Here is a 17661-nt window from a genome sequence, read left to right as displayed (position 1 = left end):
GCCCTAGGTGTGTGTCACATTCCAATTTCCCCATATCCATGGGCTTCCTGTCTCTCATCTGTGTTGCTTCTAACTGTCACTACAACTGTATCTCATTCTTCAGCCTGATGTTACATGCCGACGATCAGAAGTTCCTAACTCATAGGAGTCCTCAGGAGCAAGGGAAGCTCACCTAAGGAGGTAAGATCAAGATTTTTTACAATCAGGAGGAAATTGGGCGTGGCAATCAGATGTAAGGGCTCTTTAGGGAGGCTGCCTGTGTCCCTGTCCTAGTTTTGTAACCTGTTGGCTCTGTGACCTTGGGCAGATGTTAATTTTTCTAAACCTTTGTTTATTTTATTGATAAAATGAATAAAATAGCAGTAAGTGCCTCATGCAGTTTCTTTGAGGTTTAAATAACATATGTGAAGTCTTTAGAACAGTGCCTAGCACAAGCCAAGCACTCGACAGATATTAGCTATTATTCATTTCAAAAATGTTTTAAATTATATAGCATTTAGAGATATAAAATTGTATTCAACCAGATAGCAAATGGAAGGAAAGTTATTTAATTTCAAAAGTAAATTCTGAATTTGTAGAAGTCAGTCAATTTGTTACAGCAGAGGTTCTCTGCTATTACTCTCTTACTCATTCTTAGATTAAGAAGTGAAAGAGTTTAGAGCTTTATATGGCACTTAATCCTCTCTGTAACCCTATAATCTTCCTTATAACCGTGTAACATTATTCTCCTACTTCCACCATAAAGGAAACCAAGAGACAAAGCCAATAAAAATAACTTCCCCAAGGTTAGGAATCTTGTTTTTGTGAGGCTGGACTTCAATCTCAGGCCATTGGAGCTATCACGTGATCAACATTCTACACTCAAGGATGTTGGCCTGCCTTTGAAGATACATGATTTAAGCCATGCCAAAAAGGATAGATAGCACATTTATTTAAAATTTTCCATTGGGTCCACATGAGAAATAATCACATCACTAGAAACCTATTGTAAGTTTGCTTCTTTGGTTAAAGTTTCTGTTCTTGTTTGCTTTGCGGGATGCTGTTCTAGAGTATAGGATACTTTGACATTTACCTTTGCTGTGTGTGGTGTGGAAAATTATCCTCTGAATCTTTAGGTGTTCTGGCAATTTGCAAATGAACAAAGACTTAAAATAATTAAAAATTTTAGATTAAGCCCAACCATGTGGTGACGTAGTGGATAGAGCATCATCCTGGGATGCTGAGGAGCCAGGTTCGAAACCCTGATGTTGCCAACTTGAGCATGGCTCACCAGCTTGAACATGGAGTCCCCAGCTTAAGCATGAGATCATAGACATGACCCCATGGTCGCCAGCTTAAGCCAGTGGTAGGATTCAGCCAGTTCACACCAATTTGGCAGAACTGATACCTAGTTTTTTGTTAAGTTCGGCAAACTGGTTGTTAAAATGAGACTTATAATCAGGGCTCTCTCTAAGGTGGGCACCTGGGCAGCTGCCCAATGTGGAAATCACAAATTTACATTCCTTACTCTTTTTTAACGTTCATCTGCACAACAGTGTATTCTAGGTGCTCATAGTATAATGTTCATTTCATCCATAGGTGAAAAAATTGACAGAACTATGCTTGTAATATTTTCTTATTCATTTCATAAAACTCATTATACTTTTGATGAAATACTATATTTTAATTCCATCGCATTTGTTACTTCTGTAAACAAACATATAACATAAAGAGAAAAAGTGCCAAACAACCAGAGGGTGACAAGCTGTCATTGGAAATATCTTAAATAACAGTTTCATTGATTTTTGTCAGATATTATTTAATATTTTTTATTAATATTTTAAAATCTTTCTTATAATCTAGTTTTGTGTACCTCTTTTAGTGTTCTTATTTAAGTATCAAATGCATGAGATAATAAACTACCTTTTGGTATATCATTTTTTTTATACTTAAAATTGTCACTTAGGCAGAAAACCAGTTGCTAAATTATTTGAATCCCACCAGTGGCTTGAGCCCAAAAGTCTCTGGCTTAAAGCCCAAGGTCACTGGCTTGAGTAAGGAGTCATCAGCTCAATTGGAGCTCCTTGGTCAAGACACCTATAAAAAAGCAATCAATGAACAACTAAGGTTCTGCAACTATAAATTGATGCTTCTTTCTTACCCCTCTCTCTTCCTGTCTGTCTCTGTTTATCTCTCTCTCTCTCTAAAAAAATAGATTAAAATAAATTTTCATACTAGACTAAATTTATTTTATTTTCAGAACTGGACTATGTCAAAGTAGTGTTTATGTAAAAAAATAGTTTAATAATGCTCAGAGTTAGCTCACTGTATTTATTTCCTTTCACACTTTCTTAACTTTTTCAGGATGTTAGTCAAATTTATATTAGGGTACTCTTTTCATTTCAGTAATCAACTCTGATATATAAAATTAATCTGTGATTATTAAATGTTTTATATCAGGTATTACCGTGATGTGGCTGTTTTTAACAACAACCTGTTTGATGTGTGGAACTTTAAATGCTGAAAGATTATTTAATTTGGAAAATGAAGTGAATCCTGAAGTGTGGATGAATATTGTAAGTCATGGAAAATTCTGAAGAACATCAAATAAAGCAGATTAATGGGTTATGAAATTATTAAAGGTCCTGTTATAGCTGCAAATCTCTGATAAGAAAACAGATAAAACAGGTGATTTTTAACATTTCTCCAATAGTCAAGCCAGGTGGATCTGCCCTTTAGGTTGAATAAATAATGCTTTCCAGTAATGCAAAGCAGAACTATATTTTTATAGACAATTACTATTTTAAGAATAGTAAAAATTTATATTTTAAGCCATCTAGATGATATTTATATCTTCTCTCTACTGGGCTGTGATTTTATTTTTTTTAAACCAAGAAAGAGCTAAAAAGACTTGAGAATATAGTTTTGTCAAAAGAATGGGTTAATACTAAATATTATCTCCCCCCCCCATGCCAATAATAAACATTTTAAAAATATTCTACCTATTTTATTATCAAGACTTTATGTAACACATTAATTTTACAATTATAGAGGCTACATATTACAGATAATTCCCCTATGATAAGCATATACGAGATGCTTTGTTCTAGTTTTTTTTGAGAAAATGTTTATCTAACACTTGTATTTTCACTGGGCAGAGTGAAATCATCACTTATAATGGCTACCCCAGTGAAGAGTATGAAGTCATCACTGAAGATGGCTACATTCTCAGCATCAACAGAATTCCCCACGGGCGGAGAGATACTGAGAACACAGGTACAAGATGTGTCTCTCCTGATAAGAAGGACTGACTATATGGCTAAAATTGAGGGCTGGCTTTTCTTTAATAGAGTGACTAATTTATTAAAATCTGTTTGAATTTTGCATTAGACCTTAAATGGTTAACAAGGAGTCTCATTCTTTTCCAATTCCCTGAAGAATGCCAAGAATCTAAAAACACAAAGGGCAAGACTGATCTTGCTGACCACAGCCAGGCTTGACTGTGAGGGTGTAAATGCACAGGTGGGCCTACATTTTATTAGCTCACTCCTGATGTCTCCTGAGACAAAGTGCTGTATTTCAGTAAGGTCAATCCTGCACTGTTGGAAAGGGATTTGTTAGGTTGTAGGAAGTTGGCTGCAGGGTAACCCAAAAAAAGGATTGGTAGCCCTCACTGGAATCAAGAGACCTCCTTCTTCAAAATAAAAATTCAACTTAGTTAATTGACATTTCTGAAACTTTTCAAGGAAAGGAAATGTTCACATTCACATATGCTTTGACCTGAGGGAGTGATGGTTTGTGGAATGAATGAGCGTGGTGTTCATATGGCCTCATTCTAGAATGAGGAGCCAGCCATGCACAAGCAGAGGAGTTTCAGTCTTTAAAAGGAGAAATATAACTGCAGAGCCTCTGAGGAGGGACAGAGAAGAGTAAGTAAATTCTCCGCAAAGCCTCAGTGGCAAATCATTCACCGTGATTACTCCGCATCGCCTCTCCCACCTCCACACTCAGAGGCAGCTACAACCATGTTGTTTGACAGGTTTCTCCCTCTAAGAAAGAAATTTGTAATTCACAAGTTAAAAAAAAAGTGTGTGTGGGGGTGTGTGATGTGGGTAGGATTACTTGACAAAACATGAGACAGTTAAAGTTGATTTCAAATAAAGAAAAAACAAGCTTTTTGTATATGTCCTTCTTGAGGATATAGTACTTAGACAAAGAAGTTATTCATTGTTTATCAGAAATTCAAATTTAATAGGGTTTCCTGAGTGTTTTTTTAAAATCTTTTTGTTTATTTGTTTGTTTTGGGCTAAATCTGACAAAACTTTGGCAACTAAATCTCCTTCAGGCATGAGGGAGAAGGAACCATGAAATACAAAAGGAGAAAACATTTTCAAAGAGAGATTTTGCTTCAGGAAAGAGAATTTGGGGAGATTTGGAATTAACAGCCATGTATTATGTATCATTCCAAAAGTTTTATATTAATTTAAATCAGTTAAACCTCCCAGCAGGCCTATGATGTCACTACCACTAATAGTTCTCATTTTTCATAATGAAACTGAGGCAAACAGGCTATGAAATAGACGGGAAGTCACACAAGTAGCAAGTAACAGAATCAGGATTCAACCCTGGGCAGCCTGACTTCAGAGCCTGTGCTCTTAACAATTAAATTATATTGCCTTTTAGGAACTGTTAACCCTGGTTCTTCTCATCTTCCCGCATGAACACTCTGTTGGGAATTTGAGAATTGACAGCGGGATGTTGAGCTGATTTTACTATTATACTTAGTTTTCAAATACTCACCAGTGGGTAAAGGTCGGGGGGTTGGTTAAAAGCTTGTTGAGAAATTAGTGATTGTGCATTTACACTCACCTCCTCTCCTCCTGGAAGAAGGACTGGAAGAGGTATAAGACTCCATTCAACAAGATCACTTCCTGTCTTTGTAAGCCAAAGCCAGCAGATATGTAAATATGAGAACATGGAGCAGAGCAGTTACAAGCACATGCTTTGGCATAAATCAGAACTGAGCGTGAGTCTGGGCTCTGTACCTTGTCAGGTGGGTGACCTCTTGGGACTGTTACTAAATTATCGTAAGTCACAGTGAAGTGAGTATCCTCAAAATAGTGGCTACTTTACAGAGTTATTGTAAGAATTTAATTAGCTCAAGCACATCAGTCAGTGAGCATAACACCAGTTACAAAGTATGTGCTCAAGAAATGTGTTATGGGATTATGACGTTTAACACTAATGACAGGGCAAAAGTAAATGCTGTTTTTGGTTTTTGTTGTCATTTTTTTTTGATGTGGTATGCGTGTGTGTGTGTGTGTGTGTGTGTGTGTGTGTGTGTGTTACTGTCATGTTCCTGAGAAGCTCTATTTATCATAAATTATTTTCTCCTATCTATCTATCATCTATCTATCTATCTATCTATCTATCTATCTATCTATCTATCTATGATCTATCTATCTTCTCCTTCTTTTTTCCTCCAGGTCCCCGGCCAGTTGTGTACATGCAGCATGCCCTGTTTGCAGACAATGCTTCCTGGCTTGAGAATTCTGCCAATGGAAGCCTTGGATTCCTTCTAGCAGATGCAGGTTATGACGTCTGGATGGGGAATAGTCGGGGGAACACTTGGTCAAGAAGACACAAAACACTGTCAATGACTGAAGAAAAATTCTGGGCCTTTAGGTAAACTGTATCTAAGAAAAATCATAAAGGAAGTTGGAAACAATTTCTTTAAATATAATAGTGTGAATGATATTAATAGCAATCTTTAATATTTAAAGTCACAGTTCCCTGTAATTTCTACTAACATCTCAAAGGACAGAAACAGCAAGAAGCCTTGATTTCCTCTGATTCTCCCATAAACAAATTATATCACTTTTAAAAAGATTACTTTAACATTCAGTTTTATTTAATGCAATACATAAAAAGTATGTCCCAAGAGATAGCTCAGGAAATTCTTCTGACCAATGTATGCATTCACTCAATATTTATTGCATGCCTACTATATACACTGTTCTAGTCCCTGAGCATTCAAGAGTGAACAAAGTCTCTGCTCTTGAAAAGCTTATATTCATTCTACTGCTGCTAGTACAAGTCTTTTCTCTTGGACAGCCAATCAGTTTTGCAATGATACATATCAGTACTGTATTTTATTTAGAGAAACTGTGTTTGAACTGTATAGAATACCTTTTTCAGAGAAATTTCAATTTGAGGTCTTTAGACCCTTGTTAATGGTCAATGTACTATTTCTTTTAGTGGAAGTGTTTTCTGCTGTCACCAGAGGCAGGCTGATGCCCATAGTAGGTTTCCCTTTTCAGGCCTAAGTTCTCTGTATGCAAGCCCACTACTAGAACAGAGTGGACATTCCTACCATATTAATAAGCTATGCAGAACTCACTGACAGGTTGATAAGAAAAGAAGGACAGAATGAATTGTTAGGGTCAGAGCTTTTGGGCAGTGTGGCAAGTCACTGGTTCTAAGTTGAGAGCATGGATCTTGTTTACTATATTACAATTCCCATACTTGAGAGTATCGATCTAGAGATTTTCTCACTTGTTGTTTTAATAAACAGTCCTCTAACTCGTGGAGTACCTGACTCAACTAAATATTATTTATTAATTGTTCTCCTGTATTAATACCAGCTGAACTGGCACTAAAAGACTTTGGTATATGTTGAATATATCATATATTCCTCTATATGTACACAACTATTAATAGCAACATCTAATTAAGTGCCTACTAAGAACCAAGGCCATTTCTTTAAACTATCCAACCCTTATAAAACCTATGATATATAACAGATACTATCATGTTCATTTCACAGATAAGAAGACTTAAGTTTAGAGTATTTAAGTAACTAATCAAAAGTTTATTCAACTAGTGTATGCTAGAATTGTGATTTACAACCTGTTCTGTTTCCAAAGTGGGGTGTTAAAATGGCTCTACTAGTCTTAAATCCCCTTGGGGGATTTGAAGTAAGGGCATGAAGACTATATGGGGAAAGGGAAATGAAAGAAATACCATGGAAGGTATTAAAGAGGAGAAATGATAAGACTGAACCTCAGATAGTTTACACGAGTCTTGAAATCATTCCTGTTATTACAAAGTAAACACATGAATTCAGCAAACAAAAGCTACAATAGCTTACATATAATTGGATAAATAATGAAATATACACCAAATAAGTGAGCAGTACAGAATTCTGTGTGTAAAAAATAAGTGAGCAAATGCTCTGAGTTTTAAACTTAGTTGTATTTATAAGCCCCTGTTTTATTTTGCAGTTTTGATGAAATGGCCAAATATGATCTCCCAAGAATAATAGACTTCATTGTAAATAAAACTGGGCAGGAGAAGTTGTATTTTATTGGACATTCACTTGGCACTACAATAGGTATGTTTACAAGGGTCAATGTTTTACAAGGGTCAGATTCTTACAAGAGTTCACCTTTAAATGGGAACAATTACTGCCATTAATAGTGTCCTTAATTCTCTGTCCTGTGCTCAGTACATAATAACCCTAGTGCCCTAAGTGGCTATAAACCTGATTTTCAGAAACAGTATATAGATAAAATCACTCCTCCATTTTTTATCACAATACCACATTTGTAATAGTAATGTAATTTTCCAGAATAAGATGTACCCCAAATCCAAAGAAATATACAAAGAGTAGGTTTCTAGACTCCTTCTGAGCTGAGAAAGTAAAGCCAAATGACATAAAATAATCCATGAAGAATATAAGTGCACATCAATCATACCTTCTTCACAACTCAAACGAGATTTAAAAATAAAAAAGGTGAGGAACGTATATTTATACTTATATTTGAATAAATTGAAAATATATCCTTTTTGTTTTAGTTGGAGCATAAAAACAGTTAATGAACTGGGCTTATCTATTTAGCATGTTTTTCCATTTAATATTTTTGAAAAACAATTAAATGTAAGAACTATGCAGAAAAAATTTTTTAAGTCTAAGACTCTGCTCTTTGAAAACATACTTTTTAATGATTTCCTAGATCTTTGGGGGGGAATAATCAATACTCTAGCTCCAAATAAAAATATAAAGGGATCTATACCATTAAAAATGTGAATTTATTAGTGATCTTCCACTGAAGTTTCCAATCTTAAGAGATTGAGTTATGTGAAAATTATTTAACTATGGGTGAAACTTATGCAATAAACATTCTCCCAGTAGTCTCATTTTACCATTATCACCAGCAGCAAACATATATTAACCAGTAGTTTATATTGATCGGCAGCTTACAAGCTTGGAATAGGCAGTGAGCATCAGGAGCATATTCTATTGAGAAACCACTCCCCTTGTCCCAAAACCACTGCCACAAACAAGCAAATAATTACACTATCATAGCTAACACTTATTGAGCATTTACTAGGTTTAGAGCGCTGTGTTTGGGAACTTACCTGTAATATCTCTCTTTAAGCTTCAGAACAATCCTAGCATTATTATTTCTGTCTCACAGAAATAAGTTCAAAGAAATTGAGTGAATTGCTGAAGGTCTCTTAGCACATAAGAGACAGAACACAGATTCAAACCAGGTCAGTTTAACTTTATCCATGAGGTGCTTAGGCAGTGGATGGAGCAATGATGGCATGAGTGAGGACTAGAAAAGTGGGTTGGACTTAGATATGTTCTTAAGATGGTTTGTAAAGTAAACAAAAAAGTTGACCATTAGTGCTCTTCATCACATTTAGGGCATTAAAATTTTTAGTGAGCATTATTTGGATATTGGGCAGAGCAATTTTTGTTTTGTGGGAAAGACCCACTCTTTGCAGGACACTTTGCTATCTAGGGCCCAGCTCACTAAGTGATAATAAAGCTTCCTAGTCTGTATGACCACCAAAAAAAACTCACAGAGAACTTCTAGGGGGAAGGAGTATGCCTATTTCAGAGTCTTGTATCAATTACTCAGTCAATTGATACAAAGTCAGCTCATTTTTTCAGCCAACACAGTTTCAACAAAAATTTCAGAAAAAGGAAAATAAGCTTCTATGGCCAGAGAAAGAGAGAAAGAAAAAGAAAGAGAGAGAGAGAGAGAGAATAGATGGGGGCTGGGAAGGCACCTTGAACAACCGAAAAAAACAAGGAAACTTCACATAGCTGCTTCTGTGTGGTGTTGATCTCCAACCTCATCATCACAGTGTTAGTGGTGGGTGCAACGCTATTGCTTAAAGATCAGAGCAAATGGAGACACTTAATTCTTCCTGGCACCATGATGGATTGGGGAAAATCCCCTTCCCTTTTGGAAGCAGGAAACAATTCTGGAGGGTTGGTAAGCATCTGGTGAAGCACTAGGAGCAGTGAAATCTCATTCCACTGTGAGAAAGAAAAACTGGAATAACTTGACGATACTGCAGAAAGAGCTTAGTGAGTCACCTCCCATGAACTGATTCTTTACTTCTGGAAGCTCTGGACTTATTCTAGCATCTCAGAGGTGGGAGTGAAGTGACAATATTGCCAGCACTTACCCCATGCTCTGGAAGTGAGGTTGCCCATAGTTCACTCTGCAGTAGTGGCTTCTGCAGCTACTTTTCCCATCCAAGTTAAATTGTCCAGAATTTTAAAAATAAAATAAAAATGGAGACTTGAGAGCAGAGAGGACTGAAGGCAGATTGTCTCTGCAGAATAACTCAAAAGAGTTTCCCAATTCATCCCCAAGATCATTGCAATAGATGGACAAAAATGACGGTCTCGCTTTTGTTGGTAGAAGCATTTTGTATTTCTCATTTTTACAAGACTGTCTTGTCTCCTGTTCTCTCAGGGTTTGTAGCCTTTTCCACCATGCCTGAAGTAGCACAGAGAATCAAAATGAATTTTGCCTTGGGTCCTGTGGTCTCATTCAAACATCCCAAGAGCATTTTTACCAGTTTCTTTCTACTTCCAAGTTCCTCAATCAAGGTAGGCTCCCCATTTCGCCAAACTATATCTGACAGTCTCATTTTAGATCATAGATCCTTATTCTTTTTTAAATCTGTTATGAAGTAATAGTAGGAAGTTTCATCTAATCTGTGGAAACCAGACTCTGCAACCATGTGCTCATTTGTGTCTGTGTATGGGTGTCTGGACCACAATATCCACAGTTTTCATGTACAATTTACTATACTCTGTCATTAGCAGACCTGACACTATATCACAATTGCTAGCTGAGCTGAGTGCTATGTCTATCTAAAGTCCGTTCAGAAGTTTTCTTGTTTCATTCTTGTTCTGTGGAACATGTGGGAGACATTTTTCTGCTTTCATATGCTCACTGACATCCCTGACTTTGATGTTAGATAAACCTAAATAATAATAATACAACTCTTCCCATATAGAAACGTGTTCTAATTTAATAAAACTAAGATTCTAGATCCTAAATGTCTTATAGCTCAATTATTTATTCAAATATTTATTGGTTAATTTCTAAGAATTGGAAAGTGGTTTGACTGTTAATTGTAAATTAAGCATGTTATCCATTAAAATTATTTTGTTTGCTTTTTGTTTCTTTTAAAAGGTCATTGGCACAATGCACATAGTATTTTACCAAGATTGCAGCTTCAATTTGTGGTGAAGCATAAAAAGAATTTTGGCCAAACTAAAGTCTAGGAGACCAATTAGGGTATCACAGTAATTCGTTTATAAGATAAGGCCCTGGTTTAGGGTAGAGTAGTAGAAATGGAGGAAAGAAATTATTTGTGAGCTAAGAAAAAGAAGAATTTCCATAAGGCCTAATGATTGTTTTGATAATTGTTTGTATTGTTTACTATGAGCGCAGGTGATATAACTTTCCTTTTGTGCAGTTGATAGTTCTATTTCAAAGTGTGTTGATATCAGTGTTTGATGCTTTCTACAATTGGGCAGAGTTGAGCGGGCAAATAAGTTAAATTCAAAGATAGACACATTTCTCTTTCTAAACACATCAGTTTTGCCTATATATTGCTTTGCCTACCAAGATTGGGTCTGAAGCAAATATTGTCCCTGGATTATCTGTTTTATATCCCTTGTCAAATTTCCTGCCACTTTAAATCCCATTCCCTGAACCCTCCTACCATTACATAATATCTGTTGCCTGCAGAAGCTCCAGTCCTCTCATCAAATATACCCCACCCAAGTTTACTTTCCCAAACCCTAGAACTTTTAACCATGTTACTTCCCATGACATCATTTTTTTTCTATCCTGTGGCACTCTCTCTTTGGTGCACCATTCTCTACTTTTTAGCATAAGAGCTAACTAATTTGCAACACTAGAAAAAGGATGCACACATGGGTAATAGGGAAAACTCTGCTTTTCCTTCCTGCCCAAGGCAATATTTAAACTTAAGAAGAAACATTTTTGCCTTTCTTGCCAATTAATGAGAAATTAAAAATAAAGCCAATTACTAATTACAGAATACAGTGACAGAATACAGGGAAGCTTCCCCATGGAGAAGCGAATTTGGGGTTGAGGGTTCTTACTGAGATCTTGTAAATTATGTCTGTTGATCTTCCCTGGGTGCAGACTGATTCCTAAGTAGTTACTTTGCCTGAATGACTTGATATTCTTGACTGCAACGGCAAATAGAAATACAAATAAGTCCCCGAGAATCCTTATTCCTGGGATGCTGAGAATGTCAAAAAACTTGGAAACAGTTCTTGAAAGAAAAAAAAATTTTTTTTACAGAAATTTTTTGGTACCAAAGGTTTCTTTTTAGAAGATAAACCAGGGATGTCACCTTCTATCAAAATCTGCAAAAATAAAATATTCTGGGCGATATGTAGTGAAATAATGTCCTTATGGGCTGGATTCAACAAGAAAAATATGAATATGGTATGTATAATGATTATGGGACCATTGGATGTTTTAAGAAATTCCAGCTTTCCTTTTATTTATTTTGTTGTATCTATGACACTGCATAAATTAATACAGTAATTTAAGCTCTTAAAGATAGAGATTTGCTATGCACAGGTAATTAATTCAATGGACTGTTAATGGGAAAACTGGAAAAAAGAATAACTAGGCAGCTTCATCTTTCCAACCCTGGTCAAGTTTAGGAAATGAATTTTCCATAATTGGTAGTAGTTTCACATGGTCATAATCAGCCACCACTTTCTACAGTGAGTTTGAGTTTACAATTAATATAGTACATTTAAAAATAAAATCCTAGAATCCTGACCTGTGGTGGAGCAGTAGATAAAGCATCGACCTGGAATGCTGAGGTCATGGGTACAAAACCCTGGGCTTGCCTGGTCAAGGCAAATATGAGAGTTGATGCTTTCTGCTCTTTTCTCTCTCTCTCTCTCTCTCTCTCTCTCTAAAAATTAATAAATAAAATCTAAAAAAATAAGTAAATAAAATCTTAGAAAAGAAGAGAAGCACATATAAGCGTTAAACTTATTTCATGTGGGCCTTCACTTGTTGGATGACTTTGGCCTCAAACAAAACTCATCATTTAACTAGGAGGTTACAAGACAGAATGGAATGGAGCTGGACTCTCTCTTTTATGAAGAAGCAGCAGTCCTGTTTCATCAACTCTTTGTTTCCTGTTACTGAGAATTCAAGGAGGAGGAGTTGACATTTGCAGAGGACTGCGGTTAGACAGTTATGTGTCATATTCCAAATGTCAGCCAAATGAGACTGTGACAGTAAAACTAGTCCCAAATGTCTTTTTTACCAGCACACCCTACTCCTATTCTTTAAGAAGCTAAGTTGTGTTCGACTAGAAACCATAAGAAAGCATTGTTCAAGGCCTATTTATTCAAAAAGTTAATAGTTCCTTTGGTTAGTTTCATTATATTCTGAGATATAAAATTATAGTTACTATTATATCTCTAAAATTTTATCTCTGTAATGTTTACAAAGACTGAAGTACAGTGCATATAAAAATGATTGTTTACTAGCCTTTAAAAATAATATTTCTTTTATTCTCACAAGACCCTACCAAATTGGTAGCATGATTTTTAGTCTCTTCATTTAATAGATGAAAATACAGAAACTCAGAGATGTTAAATAATTTACCCAAAGTGACAAATATTGTAACTAGTAAAATGAGATCCTGAAATCCAGGTTTTTTGATCTACTGATCTGTAGCGGAGTATGTCTGTGCACATACACACACTGCCACCCCAACTTGCACATGACACCTTCCCTTCATGATGTCCCTTGTTACTTCTTCTACTTCAAAATAAGCAAATTATCTTATAGTTTCTGAGCTGGTGCAGGTTTGCTCTCAAGCAATCCATGCCACTGGTCATCCCGTGGTTCCCTCATGTTTGAGTGTCGGCCATAAATGCAGATTTATCTAGGTGATTCACTTCGCTATTTTCAAAACCCCCGTATTTATTTACTAAATTTAGCAGAATTTTTTTTCTGTTTCTGAAAGGCTTAGTTTATTTCACTGTGTGATTCTTGCTGTAACATGTGGTTTATTTTCCTGCAGAGTCGAATAGACGTGTATATGTCACATGCTCCCACAGGATCATCAATACAGAACATCCTGCACATAAAACAGGTAGTGTCTTTGTCCTGGAAAACCATCCCAATCCTTATTTTCATTATATCTGAAGGGACAGAGTTAGCAGGCCTGCTCTAAGAAGCTTACAGCTGGCTCCCCTTTTGTCTCTGTCACCCTCTTAGTGATTTGATTTCCCTGGATATTAAGAGAAAAATCAAGGAATGGTGCAGACCAAGTAGGTAATATGAATGATCCCCATCTTAAATCAGAGCTTGCAAAATAGGCCCTGAGCGAAAGCAAGAAGTAAGTGGGAAAGCCTCGGGAATCTGAGCCTTCCCCAGAGAGAGAAATAGCTGAGATTTGACTTCTCCCCTAATGCAATTTGGTTTTCCATTAGTTTTTCCTTCAGACTCAGGAATATTATTGCGCTCTCTGCTGCCCTTGTTTTTCATAATGGTAAAATGTATTTCTATCTGTCTACTGGTCTAGAAGCCTTATTTTCTTCCCAGTGTACAGTGTTTTTCCAAAATTTGCTGTTAATATTCATGATTCTTATTCTGAGTATTATATTTCTGGAAAAAAATCTCATTTCAGCTTTATCGATCTGATGAATTCAGAGCTTATGACTGGGGAAGTAAAGCTGAGAACATGCTTCACTACAATCAGGTGAGTTGCTCAGAAAACCCTGAGGGCTGGTTTTGAGACACTGTAATAAATTATTTGGGAGTGAGAAGAATCCTACCTGGCAATTGGTGGTATTCACATTGATAGATAGAGCTTTTTGAATTTTTTTGAATTTTAAAATATACTCATTGCAGAAAATCTAGAGGAAAAAAGAAGCATATACTAAGGAAATTAATTAATTTACAATCCTTCTACCATCAATAACTAGAGATATCAATATTTCATTGCATTTATTCCAGTTTTCTCGGTATCACTGCTTTTACACTACTTTTAATGTTTCCTTTTTTATTAACAGTGATAGCAAGACATAACCAATGTCACTGAGATGTTTTTTAACATAATTTTCAATGGCTCATAATAGTAAAAATTGTTTTTATAAAAATCTACAAAAATTTACAAAAGTCAATGAATACACATTTCTTGATACCAATAGCAAGAATCAGGATACCACATGAACATTTTTAAAGTATTGTTCATCATGAAGAGTTAAATCTTAAGACATCTTTTCCTTCTAAATTTACAATCTAAAATTATAGATTCCTTTGGCCCTCCTGTACTTTTTAATTAATGTTGTTGCCATCATTTCTTTTTTCCAAGTCAGAGGCTGGGCTTCTTAGTATGAATTAAATATGCAGTTTTTCTCAATATTTCTCATACTGTCATATTTAAAGTTATTTATTAGTGCAAATGTACATCAAGTTGTTTCTGAGCATCAAAACAGTTAATCAGATCAATTTCCCAATAATGTATTGAATTTTTTTTGTGTGTGTGAGAGAGACAGAGAGGCAGAGAGAGGGACAGACAGACAGGAAGAGAGATGAGAAATATAAATTCTTCATTGCAGCACCTTAGTTGTTCATTAATTGCTTTCTCATATATGCTTTGACTGGGGGACTGCAGCCGAGCCAGCGACCTTTTGCTTAAGCCAGCGACCTTTGGGCTCAAGCCAGCTCTTGAGGCAACAAGAGCTATGCATATTTCTATTATCATTTTTATCTGCTTGATTAAGGTGTTATTTACATACAACAAAATTCACTGATTTGACATGTCCAGTTCAATGAGCTTTGACAAATATATTCCTTTGTGTAACCACAATACTATCAAGATATAGAAATTTCTATTACCCACAAATTATATCCTGCCACTTAGACTACATACAGTCACAAATGCATATATTTACAAATGCTTAGAAAAGAGCCAGAAAAAAATAAACAACCAATGTTAAAGTGATTACCTTCAGACTGGGGAAGACAGAAAGGGTGAAGTGAATGGACATGGTATAAAAAAGGAGGCTTTCATTTTGGATTTTACATCTGTTTTCAACCATTATTTTTATTAAGCATGTTCTATATTATTTACATTTATAAGAAAATGGAACAAAAAATATCACAAAGTTAAGACTGTTATAATCAAGTTCTTTTTTTTTTCAGCTTTAGTGAGGTAAAATTGCCAAACAAAATTTTAAGATTGAAGTTTACAGTGTGAAAAATATGTGATAGTGTAAATATCCTTAGCATTTACCAATGGTTAGCTAGTACTACCCTACGCCAGGCCAATCCTGTTTTATTTGTTTGTAATTTTAGATCATTTGAAGTCACTATTTATTATATTCTAATGTGTAATAGAAACATAAGCTTTCTCCTTATGTTTCCAGCACAATCGGTGCTCACTCTATGTTTTCTTTCTTTTTTTTCCTAAGAATGAGAGGATGAGCCCATGTAAGCTCTATGAGGGTAGAAATTTCCTTCTGTTTTGTTTACCAATGTTTTCTCACCTAGCAGAGTACCTGGCACTTACTAGGCCCTTAACATTTATTGGTTGCATGAATGAAGTTTCTTAACTTCCCTCTTACCTACCTGAGAATGTCTCTGTTTTTTTGATTCAATCCTTCCTCTCTCTCTCCGAAAATGAAGATCTTCTTATTTTCCAAGTTTACCTGGACTTGTGCCCTTGACCCCATCTCTTCTCATTCTTTCTTCACTCTTGCTTCTTTTATTATCTTAAAGGAACTACTGTCCCATATGAGAAACAGTTTCCATACTCCATGCAACTTACTCTCCTAAATTGGCCTTCCATAACTCAGTGATTTTTTTTCTTCTCCTTTTGAGTGCTTGTTTGTCCTCTATACTGGCTACTCTCTATTTCCCACACTCTCTGTCAGCATTCCCTCAAGATTCTTTACATCTCTATCTTTCTAGCTTGGAGAATTTAGCCATCCCCACAGCTTTGATTATGTCCTGTGGACCAGCCATATTGCTTGTCTAGATTTTTTCAGGACCTATCCCTTCTTCAACATCATTCCACAAACTAATGTTCCTACAGTCCTCCTAAAACAGAACTCTGAGAAGATGACCCAGCTTTGTCCCCAGAGCTTATTTTCATCTCTGAGTATGCACTGGACAGTGCACCATTCCTGACCACAACATACATGCTCTTTCTGCCTGCTAAGAAACCATTCTATCCTTCTCCTTATCTGTCAAAATCCAACCACTACTAAAGAATGATTTCATATGATTTTTTTTATTTAAAGCCTCAAGTTAGAAATTATTTATTTGTCTTCACTTCTGTTTCCTTTGTAGAGTGTTTTATGGCATTTAGCATACCTTACTTTGTATACAAATGTTTGTTTGGTTACCTTGCCTTGTTTCTTTAAACTACTTGAAGATAAGGATTATTGCATGCTTCCTTCCTATGTCTCTCAGTGTCTGGCTGGACTATGGACTTGGTAGATATTGATTTGGCAGCCTCTCTACTTATTTGAATTTAGTGGCTGTTATGAGGAGCTTCTTCTCATGAATGCCCTTTCTCTCTCTTCCCCAGAGCCGTCCCCCACTGTATAACTTGACTGCCATGACAGTGCCAACTGCTATTTGGGTTGGTGGAAATGATGCCCTTGTAACACTCCAGGATGTGGCCAGAATACTCCCCCAAATTAGGAGTCTTCACTACTTCAAGCTATTGCCAGATTGGAACCACTTTGATTTCATCTGGGGCCTTGATGCTGCTGAACGGGTGTACAGTAAAATCATAGACTTGATGAAGGCGTATTCCTAACTGCAATACATCTATTTTGCAGTTAACAGTTCCTTCCAAGCCCATAAGGCTTCGGGAAAAAAATAATCAACTGTGAAGTCTACTCCAGCATCTCCCACCTTATTGATGTTGCTGAGGGTTCCCTTGTCACAGAGTCTTAAAGGGGAATTATCACAACTGTGTCACTCTTAAGAAATGTCCACATCTGAAATCTCAGAATCTTTCCCCGTCAGTCAGGGATAAGCCCTCTTTTCCATCCAAGAGGATCTAGTAAACAAATCTTTGCTAATGTACACTTGAGAGATGAGTTAAAAGAAGCTTCCTTCTTATTTCAAGTATATACAGTGGCTTCATGAAAATAATTCCTGCTTCCCATCCCCTTTTTCAAAGACTTAAACATAAGCGTAGGAGTTCTCACTCAGATAATAAGACCTTGTCAAGGTAGCCATTAGGAAATATATTTGGGGTGTCTGTGATCCTGTGGCTTACTTGAAGTCATATTTAAAGCTATGGTTATTATGGTGATCTGTATACAAACTA

At 36.0% G+C, this 17661-nt stretch overlaps 1 protein-coding gene across 1 annotated transcript; it reads left to right on the top strand.

Moving 5' to 3' along the window:
• The first annotated feature begins 102 nt into the window (after window positions 1–102).
• LIPN (lipase family member N) lies at window positions 103–17369 on the top strand. Its single transcript, XM_066348794.1, has 10 exons — window positions 103–180; window positions 2440–2555; window positions 3138–3255; window positions 5466–5664; window positions 7263–7372; window positions 9759–9895; window positions 11634–11780; window positions 13390–13461; window positions 13999–14070; window positions 16909–17369. The coding sequence occupies exons 2-10, from the start codon at window positions 2451–2453 to the stop codon at window positions 17140–17142; spliced, it is 1194 nt and encodes a 397-aa protein (XP_066204891.1). The 5' UTR covers window positions 103–180; window positions 2440–2450; the 3' UTR covers window positions 17143–17369.
• The last annotated feature ends 292 nt before the right edge of the window (window positions 17370–17661 follow it).

The sequence above is a fragment of the Saccopteryx leptura genome, chromosome 9, assembly GCF_036850995.1.
Source record: "Saccopteryx leptura isolate mSacLep1 chromosome 9, mSacLep1_pri_phased_curated, whole genome shotgun sequence".
In the NCBI taxonomy this organism is placed as follows: Eukaryota; Metazoa; Chordata; class Mammalia; order Chiroptera; family Emballonuridae; genus Saccopteryx; species Saccopteryx leptura.
The sequence above is the reverse complement of the archived record's forward strand: the minus strand, read 5'-3'. Positions and strand labels throughout refer to the sequence as shown.